Source organism: Canis lupus, chromosome 11, assembly GCF_003254725.2.
Source record: "Canis lupus dingo isolate Sandy chromosome 11, ASM325472v2, whole genome shotgun sequence".
Classification (NCBI taxonomy): Eukaryota; Metazoa; Chordata; class Mammalia; order Carnivora; family Canidae; genus Canis; species Canis lupus.
The window spans coordinates 54,911,937-54,926,619 of record NC_064253.1 but is presented as its reverse complement, the minus strand read 5'-3'; the positions used below and the strand labels follow the sequence as shown (position 1 = coordinate 54,926,619).

The window sequence follows — 14,683 nt, the reverse complement described above, 5'->3', positions numbered from 1 at the left end:
TTCTTGTAGCTCAGAGAAAAGGTTTATGATCTCTATTCTTTTATTTTTTTCTTTAATGCTCTCCACGATAAGTGTCGTCACCATCTGTCACCATACATCTTGTCACCATACAAAGTTATTACAAGACTACTGATGATATTCCCCAGGCTGTACTTTTCATTCCTGTGACTATTTTACACCTGGAAGTCTGTATGATCCCCATTCTTGAAGTAAGAAATTATATCCAACTTTGGAGCTGCTTAAAAACAGGAACAGATGTGTACTTACATTTTTTAAAGACATTTTTTTTATTTTTTAAAGATTCTTTTTATTTATTCATGAGAGACACACAGAGAGAGGCAGAGCCTAGGCAGAGGGAGAAGCAGGCTCCCTGCAGGGAGCCCTATGCAGAAGCCGATCCCAGGACCCGGGGATCACAACCTGAGCCAAAGGCAAACGCTCAACCACCAAGCCACCCAGGTTCCCCTTTTTTAAAGATTTAACTTATAATTTTTTAAAATATAAATACAGAAAAGCAAAAAAAGAAGAATATGAGAAAATGAGAATTATTCTTCATCCCACACCCTGGAGAAAATGCTACCAACATTATGCATCATCTTTCCAATCTTTTATATATACATATTTAAATTGTATATATATATATATATATATATATATATATATATATATATAACCAAATAGTAACTTTTGTGAAAATAGTTCTGTGGTCTGCTTTGTTAACCTAGTATTTTCCATATCATTCCATATCCTCCTGCAAAAAGTACTTAATCAGTTACCTAACCGGCTTCAGATTTTTGGACATTTATATTGTTTTCTATTTTTTGAAGTAGTAAGTAATGCTGTGATGAACATATTTGTAAGCATGTATGATTTTTTTATGACAAACTCTTACAAATGGAACTCCTAAACCACAGGACATACAAGCTCCAGGACTTTTGGGAAGTTGCCAAGTTATCTTCCATCTTCCTTGTCCCAATTTCCACCAATCTCCTCTGATCCTTCCCCCAGCAGACTGGCATGGCTGTTTTCCCCATTTAAGAGATGAAGATTAGAGCCTCCTCCGCTCCTAAAAATAATCTGATCAATATTATAGGTCAAAATTACTGAAGTAGTTAAAAGGTTCTGCTGTTTACACATTTAGTCTTTTTTGTGTGTGTGTGTGTGAATGGATTGTTGATCTGTCCATTATTTTCACTGCTTCTCTGACTTACTGACTTGTGTGTGCTGCTTATAAATTTTAACCCCGTGTCACGTGTTACAAATGTGTTTCAAAAAATGTTCTTACTCATACTTGTCTTTTTAGGTGGTTCCTGAGATTTTCTGGCACACACATTTGTAATATTTCTAAGGTCAATCCAGCAATATTTTGCTTTCTGTGTGCTGTTTTTGATGTTGGGCTCATGAAGGCCTTCCTTTCCTCGATCCAAGAGTATATAAATATCTGCCTTTATTCTCTTTGGGTATTTTATGGTCTCACTTAAAAAATTCTGTATTGTGGTAAAATATACATAACAAAATTTACTATTTTAACCATTTTTAAGTGGCAATTCAGTGGTATCAAGCATATTCACAGTATTCTACAACAATTACCACTATACATTTCTAGAAGTGTTTCATCATCCCAAACAGAAACTCTATACCCATTAAACAATAATTCCTCATTTCTCCTTCCCCATCCCCTTGTAATTTCTATTACACTTTCTCATAGAGAAATTTGCCTATTCTAAGTACCTAAAATAGGCATTTTGCCTATTCTAGGTACCTCATGTAAGTGGAACTATATAATATTTGTCCTTCGGGGTCTTGTTCATTTCACTTAGCAGAATATTTACAAGGCTCATCCATATCATAGCATCTATCAGAATTTTGTTCCTATTTAAGGCTGAATAACACTCCGTTTAAATATATATTATGCTTTCATTTTAAGGTAAAATTTTCTAATGTACATAAACACGATTTGATATACAATATTATGGGAATATCTAAACTAACTTATTGAAGAGCTAGCTCATCATGTCCCCCACTGATTTGAAATTCTAACTTTATCTGACATTCCAATACAATGTTTTCTCGATAGGGACATCACCCCCAACGGGTTGAAAATTGGTCTTGGGGCACAGAAGAAAAATCCTACTCTTTTTATGTATAAAGCACAGACATATGTGCAGTACATAGAGATACATGTTATATCTGTGGTATTAAAATTTTATGGGAGGTGGTGATTAGGGAAAAAGTCTGAAAAGGCTCCTTTAGGGATAATAATGGGGGAAAGGTTGAGAAACCCTGCCCTGTACCACATTCCTACACTTATTTGTATGTTTTTCTGAACTTACTTTGCTCCATTGATGTGCCTGTCCCTACACCAGAAACATTAAATTCTGTTGTTCTTATCATTCTGCTCACTTCTTCCTAGAAAGTATGAGAATCTGAGGTCAACATGATATTTACTTGTTTACTTGTCTATGGCCCGTCTCCTTGGACTAGAATGACAGCTTACTGGGATCTTGGACTTGTCCTGTTCATCACTGTGGCCCTGCATTTTAAATGGTGCCTGGTAGAAGGCACCCACTGAATATTTTTTGGTTGAATTAATAAGTTTGAATATCTGGTAGATCAAATCCTTTCTAACTGTTCTTTTTTTTTTTCTTCAAAAATTTAGCTACTCTCACCTGTTCATTTCTTGGAAATGAACCTTAGAATCACTTTAATAGGCTGTAAAAAATCCTATCAACTACCCTCCCTCTACCCTCCAGAAGGTGGAGCTTCTTGAGACTTAAAGAGGGTTAAAAATGGTAACATTTTGGCCAAGAAATCATCTTAACTATGTGAAGGAGGTCTACCATCACCATGTGCATATCACATAGCTGGATATTATGTGATGAGAGAGGCACTTCCCCTCTGTCGTGGTCTCCCCCAAAGCCCATCACCCCAATCTAATCATGAGAAAACACCCGACAAACTCAAATTCACACAATTCTATAAAACTGACCAGTACCCTTAAAAAAATGTCAGTCATAAAAAATAAAATAAAATAAAATAAAATAAAATAAAATAAAATGAAATAAAGGAAAAGCTGAAATACGTAATAGCTCAGAGGAGACTAAGGGAACATGATGACCAAATGTGGAATCCTGGATTAGATCCTGAACTATTAGTGGGAAAACTCCTGAGTTTTTCAAATGTAAGTCGTATATTTGAAATTATTATGATTGCAAGTATCTACCATTAGTTAGCTAGAAAATCTAAACAAGATGTGCTGTTTGCTTTATTAAGAAATTTTGAAACATTGTGTGTCAACTATACTTCCATAATAATCAAGACGTCTTTTAAAACTCCAGAAATGGATGGTGAATTTGATCAAATACCTTTTTAGAAAATATCTTTTTAATCAAATACCTTTTCAGAAAATATTAAGACGACCGTATCTTTGGCACTACAGATGTAATTTTCTCTTGTTATTCAAATATGCCTGCATCTCTAAAATAGCTCCTTCCAGGTGCAGTATGTAATTCTTTGGTGAAACACCAGAACCGGTTTGCAAGTATTTTATGTAGGATTTTAGCGTCATCATTTAGCTGCAGCCGGGCCTGGGCGCCCTACCTATCGTGACTTGGGCCGGAGGGAGGCGAGTAGGAACCGGAGCAGGTGCAGCGGAGGCCGCTGCACTCAGTGTAAAGACCTCAACAAGCTGAACGATCCCCCCCGGAGAGAAGCCTGCAGAGACCCTGGACTCGCTAGCGCCCCGAGCGGCGCCGGAAGTGGCGTCATCCACCCGGCGTCCCTCTCAGCCAATGGCCGCGGGATGCGCCGCTCGAGGGTAACCTGCACGGCACCTGGACTTAGGTAAAAGCAGACGGCCCTTCAGGCGCAAAATGAACTGTCCTTGTACATTATTACGCGAGGTAGCAAGGCAGCCTAGTCAGAGACAGGTGTCTCTTCCCGCTTCTCTGCCGCCAGTTAACGTAGCTCAGGGACACCACGCCTTCAACCTGAGGGCGCTCTCACGGTCCGCAGGTGCCCTCACTAAAGATGGCTGACCGGCGCGGAGTAAAAGCCGGAAGTAGGCGGGGTGGGAGGTGCGGGGAGGGGGCGTGGTTAGGCGTGGCGAGGGCGTGGCCTGGCCGCCTGGAGGTCGGGAGGGGCGTGGCCAGCCGCCCCACCTGGACTCTCGGTGAAAGGCGCGCGGGCCGCCGCCGTCCGCATTCCTGCCGTCTCCGGGGGGCGGGTCGCCACCGGCCCCGCCCCCGCCCAGATTTCTCCCTCTCGGGAGCACCCCCGGAGTCTCCGAGGTTGGGCCCGCGCTGGCAGCCGAGCCTCAGTCGGAATGGAGGGCGCCCAGGAGGACCCCGCAGAGTCTAGCTCCTCCGTCCCCAGGTTCGCAGAGCCTGCGGGCTCGGCCGGGGGCGCCGAGGTGCTGCCTCCGGAGGAGTCGGGGGCGGCCGCCAAGAAACTCTGTGGCTATTTAAGTAAATTTGGCGGCAAAGGTCCCATTCGGGGCTGGAAATCCCGCTGGTTCTTCTACGACGAGAAGAAATGTCACCTGTATTACTCACGGACCGCGCAGGATGCCAATCCCTTGGACAGCATCGACCTCTCCACTGCGGTCTTTGACTGCAAGGCGGACGCCGAGGAGGGGACTTTTGAAATCAAGACTGCCAACCGGATTATTACCCTGAAGGTAAATGGGGCAGTTTCCCCCTCCTTTTCAGCCAGGATGGGTTCCCAGGGCACGGCTGGGCACGTGTGGGTGGTCACAGTAAATTCACTGGAACAAGAATTACAGACTCTGATCTCTTCCAGTGAACCCTGGGCGCCCACGGTGTAGTGGATTCCAAAACGCATTCACACCCATTTCCTCATTGGGCGCCCACGGCAAAGGCGGGGTGATGCACCCACACTAGAATTTATAAACTGAGTCTTAGAGAAACGAAGTAACCAGCTAGAGGTCATGCGTGTCCGGAGCGGTGTAGACCACACTTGGAATCCCTGAGTCTTCCTACTTCCTCAGCTGTGTCTCGAGACTTTTACTTTTTGTTGTGCCTTAACAATGCAGTTACCTTAACTTTCTTACTTGGGGCTGAAAGAGAGTCAGGATATGAGCTGTGTAATCCGCTCCTGGCCTGGATTCTGAATCACTCTTCTTGATATTTTGGCCAAGGGGAGTGAATGCTGAGCAAATGTTGGCAGGGATTGGGAGATAAAATACTTAGGTTTCTCGGATCAGCCTAAAATGTTCGCAGAGGCATGACTAAACGTGTTTTGCCGTCAGTAGGTTTTATTTTATTATCACCTTGAACTGAGAAAGCCTGAAACAGTGGGAAAGCCACATGCTTTGAAATCAGACAGGCTTGGATTCAGATTCTCCATCAGGTACTTAGTAGCTGTGTCACCCGGGCAAGTTACTTAACCTCTCAGAATCTAGGTAGTTTGTGAGATTTAAAACAAGGTATGTAAGCATCTGGCACCTACAAATTGTTGAATTAATCCCAGTGTCTAGATGCAGCCCAACACCTCGTGGGTGCTCAATCGATTCTTGTTTAATGAACCCAAATGATGATAATAATAGGTCGTAATGTTCACATTAGGAAGCGGTGCCCCAGAACTTGAGCGGAAAGACACATCTGAGCTGAGGGTTCCGGGATTCACACTCATCAAAGAAGAATGTGCCAGGAGACAGCCTCCTGGACACCACTCCGTCTTCCTGCCCTTCCATCCTGGCTTCCAGCCAACTGGGCATCCATCGAGCCCCTGGACGTAGCCCACAGTTTCCATTCCCCTTTAATGGCTGGGCCTGACTGGTGACCTGGCTGGGGAAATCAGATAAAATAACGCAAACCTGGAATTCCAGGCCCGGGAAGGCACGCATTTGGGAGGTCATGTGGTTTATGGGTCATGCGTTCCCTCCCACAGGCTGAGCATTATCTTACAGGGTCTCCAATACATGTCTTTAACTGTTCAATTGATCTATGTCTGTGCCTGGCTCTGTGCTAAGCACTGGGGCATGGAGCCAGATCAGACGTGCTGCCTGGTTCTCAAACAGCTTGAGTAAGGACTGAGGAGGGAAGGAGAGGGAGACTGGCACACACAGTGCAGTGTTCTGTAGAGACGTTCTGATAAGTCTGTACCAGAAAAGTGTGACAGGAGGGGTCGCTTCTGCTGAGTGGAAGGGTCCACCCAGGAGGAAACAACGGAGGAGGAGATGACACCTGAGGCCCAAAAAAGGGATTTGGTTTTCTATGAGCAGACAGGAGGGAGAAGGGTTATTCCTGGCCATGGGTGTTCCTGAGCAAAGACAGGAAACATGATACAGTCCAGAGTGTCCTGGCAAATCACAGGAGCCTGGGGTACAGACGGGCCCAAAAGATGGAGTGGGAGAACGGAGGCCCAAGCATGGGGCATTTGTGAGTTAGGCCTGGGAGCTTGGACTTTGTCCTGTGGGCTGTGGGAAATTGTCAAAGAGCTTAAAGCAAGAAAGCCTTTGAGATTAGAATATTTAGAAGGCTCAGTGCAGCTGTTGAGTAGAGGAAAAATTAGAAGGCAAGACTGCTGGTCAGCAAGTCCGTCAGTAGGTGATCGGTAGAGAATGGTGATTGAGCTAGAGCTGTGACAGGGGGAGGAAGACAAATGGAGGTGACCCGGGATGTGATGAGGGGGAATGCAAGGGAGGAGTCAGGGATGACTGACTGTCCAGTTGGCCCAGTCATGACAGGAGGAGCTCAGGATGGGATGGCTGTCAGTAGACTCTTAAGTTCCAAGAGGACAAGACCTATATGACATATATAGTAGGTGCTCCTGCTAATTAATAAAATTGGGTATTTGGGTATGGGCCGGAGCTTGTCAGCACAGGGTCATGGTGAAGCCCGGGAGGGGCTGAGGTCTTTCAGGGAGAGTGTATAGAAAGAGAAGACTGGTGGGCATCATTTTATCTTATGTGGTAGCTCCCTGACAGGCCGAGGGCCTCTTTCATGGAGCCCCCAGCCTCGTGCACACCTTACCTGTGGACTAGTTAGAATGAGGAGTCTTTGGTTGCCCACAGCCTGCTGCCTGCCGCTGTGCTCACATGGCTTGTAGGCAGCTCTGTGAGGCTCACTATCCACTCCCAGTGAGCTGCCGGGCTTCCTTGGCGCAGCTGATCCCAGGCCTTCTCTATGCAAGCCACAGTCTCCTGGCCATATTTACCACAAAGCTCTGGTGTGCCGGAGGAGACCTAGGTTCTGGGACCAGCTCTGTCACTGCCTGCCTGAGAACTTCAGTTCTCTATCCACAGAAGGGCTGATCACGCCTGCATTGCCTCCCTCCTGGAGGATCCAACAACAGAATAGATGTGAAAATAGATATTTGGATCATCCAAGGCTGGGAGACTAATGATCCCCATCAACCATTGCCTTGTTTGGGGTACCTGGAGGGTGCCACTGTGTTGTTACTATGTGCATATGGCTTTCCAGTCCCCAGTCATATTCATGATTTCGATGCATCCCCAAAACAAAGGAGGGATTATCTCCATTTCATTAAAAAGTCAATCTTTTAGGATTTCTGGACCCAGTTCCAATGTGGAGCATGGAGGGTGCCCCCCACCCTACCTCCCCAACACCAAGCAATTCTCAGATACCAGCTGGTGCCTGAGAATTCAACTCAATTCTCTCTCTCTCTCTCTCTAAGTCGGCTCCATACTCAATGTGGGGCTCAAACTCACAACCCTGAGATCAAGTGTTCCATGCTCTACGAACTGAGCCAGCCAGGCACTCCCAAATCAATTCTAACACTGTCTATCCAAAGACAGCATCAGATCCCACAGGTTAAGGGCTCAGTTCTAGAAGACTGACCCCATACCTTCAGATGCCAGTCACAAGCCCCAGGCTGTCACTTGTGTGCGTGACAGCCGGCTACAGATTGGAGTTTCCAATGACCTCCTCCTCAGGTTCCATTAGTTTGCTAGAGTGGCTCCCAGAACTCAGAGAAACACTTAAACTTACCAGTTTAGGGGATCCCTGGGTGGTACAGTGGTTTAGTGCCTGCCTTTGGCCCAGGGCGCGATCCTGGAGACCCGGGATCGAATCCCATGTCGGGCTCCCGGTGCATGGAGCCTGCTTCTCCCTCTGCCTGTGTCTCTGCCTCTCTCTCTCTCTGTGTGTGTGTGTGACTATCATAAATTTTAAAAAAATAAAAAAACTTACCAGTTTATTAAAGTATATGATGAAGGAAACCAATCAACAGCCAGATGAAGAGATGCACAGAGCAAAGTATGGGGAAGGGGCAGGAACTTCTACAACCTCTCCAGGTGTGTGCCACTCTTTCCACATCTCTGTTTTCACCAACCCAGAAGCTCTCCAAAGCCAGTCCTTTGGGGTTTTATGGAGACTTCATTACCTAGTCATGATTACTAAGTCGTTTACCACTCTCTCCTCCTGAGAGGGCAGGGGTGGAACTGAAAAGTCCTAGCCTCTAATCACAGGATTGGTTCTCCTGGCAATCAGCCCCCCATCATTGGGTCACCTAAGGGCTTTCCGAGAGTTACCGTATTAAAACAACAAAAGTCATCTTTTTCACCCTTATCCCAGGAAATTCCAAAGGATTTAGGAGCTGTGAGCCAGAAACCATGGACAAAGATCAAATATATATGAAAAATATATTTTTGGTCATTTCAATAATATATGTTTCTTATGAAACACAGTCAGTTAAAAAACATTGCATTGTCGCACAGGGAGATGGTGATGGTTCCAGGACCCCACACAGGCCAGAATTTCCAAGCTCTCTCCCTGTCTCTTACCACCACCAAATGCCCTTGTCCAGGGAGCACATTTTGATCACTTGGAGTGTGTCAGCTACTGTGCTGGGCGCTTCACTTCCCTTACCTCATCGCATCCTCGTAACTGCCCTGTGACAGGAGTGCTGTCATCATCATAGCCCAGATGAGACAACTGAGACCCAGAAAGTTTAAGGAACCTGAGAGTTTGGGACTGGAGCCTGATTATCTTCTGTGGCCAAGAAATAGGTGGTGTTTCAGAGGTGGGAACCCATCTGCAATGACAACTTTTTTTCTGGGAGGGAGAGAATTACCAAGCCTCCCATGAGCTTCCCACATTCTACACCCAGTGCCACCCTGAGGACACAGGGCCATACCAATTAACCCTTGTGCTTCTCAGGCCGCCACCAAGCAAGTGATGCTGTACTGGCTGCAGCAGCTGCAGATGAAGCGCTGGGAGTTCTACAACAGCCCGCCTGCACCTCCCGCCGCCCCCGATGCTGCCCTGGCTGGGAATGGGCCTGCCCTGCGCCTCGAGCTAGGTACCCAATGGGTTTGCCTTCTGCCCACACCCTCAGGGCTCTCAGTGACCCAGCCTCTCCCCTCCCATTTAGGAAGCAAACTGCCAGAGATGGGAGTCAGTATCAGTTAGGATACCATGTAGCATGGAGGGCAGGAATAGGGGCTCCGAGGCTAGGACGTCTGGGTTTAGATCCTAATCCTGTGTAGTCTTAAGCAAGTTGCTTAGTCTTTCTGAGCTCCAGTTTCCTTCCGTATAAAATGAGCTTGATAAGTTAAACCTACTCCTCAGGGTTATTATGAGGATTAAATGAATCCATACACCTTAAGTGGTTGGGACAATGCCTGCACATCGTCAGAGCTCAGGAGACAGCAGCTGCTATTTTGATGACTATTATGGGAAGGTCTGGAGAAATGAAACTTGAGCAGGGTTGCTGTGAGGAAGGTTGGTGAGCAGTGATTGTTGCTGCTTCTGACACGCATTCTTTTGTGCTGCGAGTCGGGGATCAGTGATTGTGTCCGTAGTATTTCCGTAAGGCAGAAACCATCACTCACATGTGGCCCGCAAAGGAAGTTTCTTGATCTCAAATCCTAGGACATCTCCAGCGTGGAGGAGTCCTAGAGATCATCCCCTCCCATCCCCACACCACGGCGTGACTGGCAATATGGTTAGCAGGTGGAGGATGGGGCAGACCACTCCCAGCTGCCCCTGTAAGAGCTTGGAGCCTTGTCACAGCTCAGTGATGAAGTGTGGCTCAGACCCTTATCCCCGGGTGGCAGGGAGGCCGAATAGGCGAATAGGCATGACTTATGGCCAGGCGGCTCTGGACCTCCGGACCTGTATGTTTTGCATGTGCCATACTGAGCTCACCTGCCCTTGACCCTCTGCTCCCCCAGCTCCCCCCCTTCCACTTACTCTGACCCTTGTTTACCCAGTTGCTCCAGTAACAGGGAGCTGCCCTCACCCCTTCAACAGTCTCGGTGAGCCAAGCCGCTCAGTCACCACACTGGCCATGTCTGCCCCCAGCCTCTGCCCCACAGTCGCCTCTGCTCATGGTCATTGCCTTGGGTCAGGCCCTAGATCCTCACTGGAAAACCCCAGCAGGCTTCTCGCCCCTGTCCTGTGTCCCAGCCTGCCACCTCGGACCCATCTGCCCCACTGCAGCCCGAGGGGGCTTTTTTTTCTTCTTTTTTTTTTTTTTTTTTAAGATTTTATTTATTTATTCATGAGACACACAGAGAGAGGCAGAGACACAGGCAGAGGGAAAAGCAGGCTCCATGCAGGGAGCCCAGTGAGGGACTTGATCCCAGGACCCTGAGATCACAACCTGAGCTGAAGGCAGACACTCAACCGCTGAGCCATCCAGGCATCCCCCAAGTGGGCTTTCTAAAGTGAGCACTGGACCTCATCCTCTTGCGTGGTCTACCCCACCACCACCACCACCCCTTGCAATGTCCCAGGCCCAGCTTTTTAGCCCAGTGCTCAGGGCTCTTCCTCCCTCGCCTTACCTCTGTCTGCACCCTCAGTGGCTGCCTCTTGCTGCGAGCTTCAGCAGCACCAGAGTTCTCTGGCAAGTTCCTGCTTATTCTTTATAGCCACACTTCAGTGTTGCCTTCTGCTCTTGCCAACCTCCCCTTGGAAGCCGCCCAGCACTCTGCCCGCTGGACTCTGTATAAGCCCTCAGCCCTTTGTTCACATGGTTCTAGCAGGGCCTGTTGCATGTTCTCATTATAGCTTCCTTGTCAGTCTCTGCCCTCAGGGGTGGAGGCCATGTCTTTGTCACTTGCGTCCCCAGTACCAGGTGCCCTGCCTGACATACTGGATATTTGTGAGTGAATGCACTGGATTTTATTATTAAATGAGAAAGGGAATATAAAACCCTTAGCCTAATGCCAGGCATATAGTAATTGCTCAATGCATAGTAGCTGTCCTAATAATGTTGTTACATGTGTACGTGTACAGTACCACTCTTAAAATACTTACTGGTTTTTTATTGTTAATAATACTTATCACTCATTTCCTCCAAGAACCTTCTGGGTGTTTCATGCTTGTAAGGGCTGTCTTTGGGGAAGGGTTTGTTTGCACTTCCCTACTTCCTTTCTACCCTCCATTCCCCATCTGCCAGAGAGCTAGACAACCCTGGCTGCATGCAAAACTGCAGCTTGAGGTCAGCACTATTGCTGGAGATCAGCCTCAGATTAGAAGCAACAAGAAACTGTCCTGGTAACAGAATTCTTGTATATCTGAAACTGAAATTGGAACTGAAAGAACTTTGGGATCCCACAGGGTTCTTCTGTGCCGAACTCTTTCCAAGTTCTGGAATTCTGTGGTTCTGATTTAGCACATTTAATAGTGTGCTTCTGGGCCAGCTCCTGCTGGGAGCGTGAGGAGAGAGGACCAGTTTCCCAAGGGGGACACTGGTGGGAGACACAGGAAGCTGGGATGTGGGCTTCTCTTAAAGCCTCTCTGCTCCCACAGCAAGCCTTCACCCTCCCCCACGAGGTCACTGTAAAACCTTCCCCAGCCCACCCAGAAAGATGTATCTAGAGTTGTGCTCAAGCTGAGAGACCCTGGAGCTGCTGTCTGGAGCGGGTTACCCCACCTCCAGTCTCCACCCTTCCTGGGGGGAAGCAGAGCCTACTCCCAGAGCAGTGAAAACCAACTGACTCACATCTGACTTTGAGTCACAGATGCTTCATCTGGTAAAAAGTGTCCTATCACTGCCATTGAGCAATCCACCAGGCACGTTCCCCTCTCTACAGCTTTTAAGCATTTACACCTTTATTCCATGCTTTACCTAAACGCTGGTCTCCAAAAGAGCTGAGAACGATTAAGGGCAAATCAATTTATAATTTATATGTTGCCAAAGTAGGACAACAATTAACACAAAATAGCACTTGTGTAGGTAGATATTATCACAAAAAGATGCATACTGCTTACGTGGTCCCGACACTTTACACGTTATTGGATCCTCATCTCAATGTTACCAGGTAGTGTTGTTCACGTCTTATAGAAGAGGAAACAGAGGCTCGAAGAGGACAAGGGACCTGTTAAAGGTCACAGAGCAAATGGTTGTCTGCAGGATCACAACCCCGTCATGCTGAGGAAGCAACTGCCACGTCCAGGGCCCTCCAAGGAAGTGGCCTGCTGGCCCTGGCCTTTGTCGTTGGGCAACGACTTCCTACTGGTGATAGAGCAGCCCATGCCGCTCAGACAAAGAGAGAATGACAGATAAACACTGCTAGAAATTCTTGGTGTGGTCTCCTCGCTGAGGGTGTTTCTCCAGGCTGGAGAGGGGCCCAGAGGCCCCCACGCCAGAGCCTTGGGTCATCAGTACTGTTTCCTACAGGAAATACTGACCTCCACTGTGGCATCATCACCATCGCCATCCTTGAACACCTCCTTGCACTGGGGGCTTGTGCCTTTCTGGGCAGCCTCTCCCCTCTTGGAACTATCTGCCTGTCACAAAGCCTGCTCTGACAAGCCACGCAGTTTTAGTGAAAAAGCAGGGAACTGTGAGGGTATGACTCTGCTGCCAGCTGTGTGACCCTGGCCACAAAAAACCTTCTGAGCTGCCATTTCCTCACTGGTGAATGCAACCGGTGGTGATATTTATCCCCAGGACTTAGCTGGTGTGACCTCAGAGGAAGGTTACAGCCACAGGTGGAAGTTAGAGGAAAACAGCTAGGCAGCTAGGGAGGTACTCGCCAAGACATTAAATTCTTAGACAAATTGCACACGTCTTTGTTTTGAATGAGGGAGAATAGAAATGGTTAAAGTATTGCTACACCAGAAGACCTTAATTATTTTGAATCAGCTCAAAGTCTGGATTGAAAGATGCAAGTCCACAGACTGGGGCTTTATGGTTTTCTAAATATGTTCAGATACTTTACCTCTGAAGGAGACAGGGTGGAGAGTATCATTCCCGTTGTAAAAATGTAGAACCTGATGCTGGAAGAGAAAATGTGATTTCCAGCCTGATCACAGCACCCTTCCAACAGAAACATGTCTTGGCTTCAGGTCTTCCAAGTCCACAGCTGTCGCCCAGATTCCTTGGGGGCTTCTGTTGACTCTCCCAGGGGGCCCTGTGGGCCCAGCCAGATGAGCTCCCCTCTTAGCACTCCCCTGCCCATCTTGTCCTTCCTAGCCTCCTTGTCTCTGGTACCTCCTGGCATCCTTGGCTCTGTCTGGAACCCCTTCCTGCTGCCTGTACTTACACACCCAGAAAGATCCTCCCTCGCTCCTTCAGCAAGTCAAAATCCATTCCAGCCCTCTAGGTCCTGCTCCAGTGCCCCTCCTCCAGGAAGTCTTTTTGGACTGGAGGTGACATGGTGTGTCTCCATCTCCCAGAACTCCCCCACACTTTGCCTGCCTTGCCCTCCAGCTTCCACTCACAGGGTCTTCCTGAAATGTGCACTTCTCTCTGCTCTTTAAGCTCGAAGCTTCCTACGCCTTTCTCCAGCTCCACCCAGAAACCTCTGGGCAGATGCCAAAAGGGTTTGGTGAGAGAGTGAACTGAAGAGAGGAGCTCAAGAGAATGACTTGGCATTGCCAAGTACTGGCCAGTCTGCCGGATGTGAAAGAGCCTGTTAGGAATTGATTATATTGATTGCAAAGAGTGTTTGTAAGTAGATTGCACTACTGGCCCCTCCCGTTGTACTTAATGTTTTTGTACCCACACCCTATTTGGCGATGGAGTGCAAAAATAAAATTCCCCCTTCTCACATTTTTTACCCTCAGTAAGAGGGCTTGAATGGAAGGTATCAGCTGCCCTACACGTCTCAGGGACCGTCTGATCCAGATCCTACCACCTGATAAGTGGCTTTCATTCGGTTCTGCTTTTTGTAATACTCAAAACCAACTTCTAAATAATTCACCTCCTCTCTCTCTTATACCTCAAATAATATTTCCTTAGCCTTGAAATGTTCTTTGACACTAAATGCTTTGAAGCACTTACTGTATAAGAATCGTTGTTTAAACAGAAGATTAATAAAACATAGAAAAGTGGAAGAAAAAGTACCCATAATATTGTCACCCAGAACAGCCAGTGTTCACATGACATTATGACCCCCCACCTGCTTTTTATTTAAACATATTTCAAATCCTACGATACAAAGAGCCCAATTTGCTTTTTAGTACTCCACATTATGACCTGAAAACCTCCATGCTTTAAAATCTTTTAACAAACATCTACTTTTGGTGAGTATGCATTATTTTTCTGTTTATAAAAAAAATAACCCATGTTTACTGTAGGCAGTTTGGGAAAAAACACAGAGCAAAAATGAGGACGTCCAGCTTCTTTTTTTTTAATTTTTTTTTAATTTTTATTTATTTATGATAGTCACACACACACAGAGAGAGAGGCAGAGACACAGGCAGAGGGAGAAGCAGGCTCCATGCAGGGAGCCCGATGTGGGATT

At 46.9% G+C, this 14,683-nt stretch overlaps 1 protein-coding gene across 2 annotated transcripts in view; it reads left to right on the top strand.

Annotated features, from left to right (window-relative positions):
- Positions 1 to 4,141: 4,141 nt before the first annotated feature.
- TBC1D2 (TBC1 domain family member 2) overlaps positions 4,142 to 14,683 on the top strand; it is a 50,584-nt gene continuing 40,042 nt past the window's right edge. For both annotated transcript variants that reach the window (XM_025432540.3, XM_025432541.3), the window contains exons 1-2: positions 4,142 to 4,678; positions 9,144 to 9,285. In XM_025432540.3, coding sequence (XP_025288325.1) covers positions 4,325 to 4,678; positions 9,144 to 9,285 — 496 coding nt within the window. In that variant the 5' untranslated portion in view covers positions 4,142 to 4,324. The remainder of the gene's footprint in view (positions 4,679 to 9,143; positions 9,286 to 14,683) is intronic.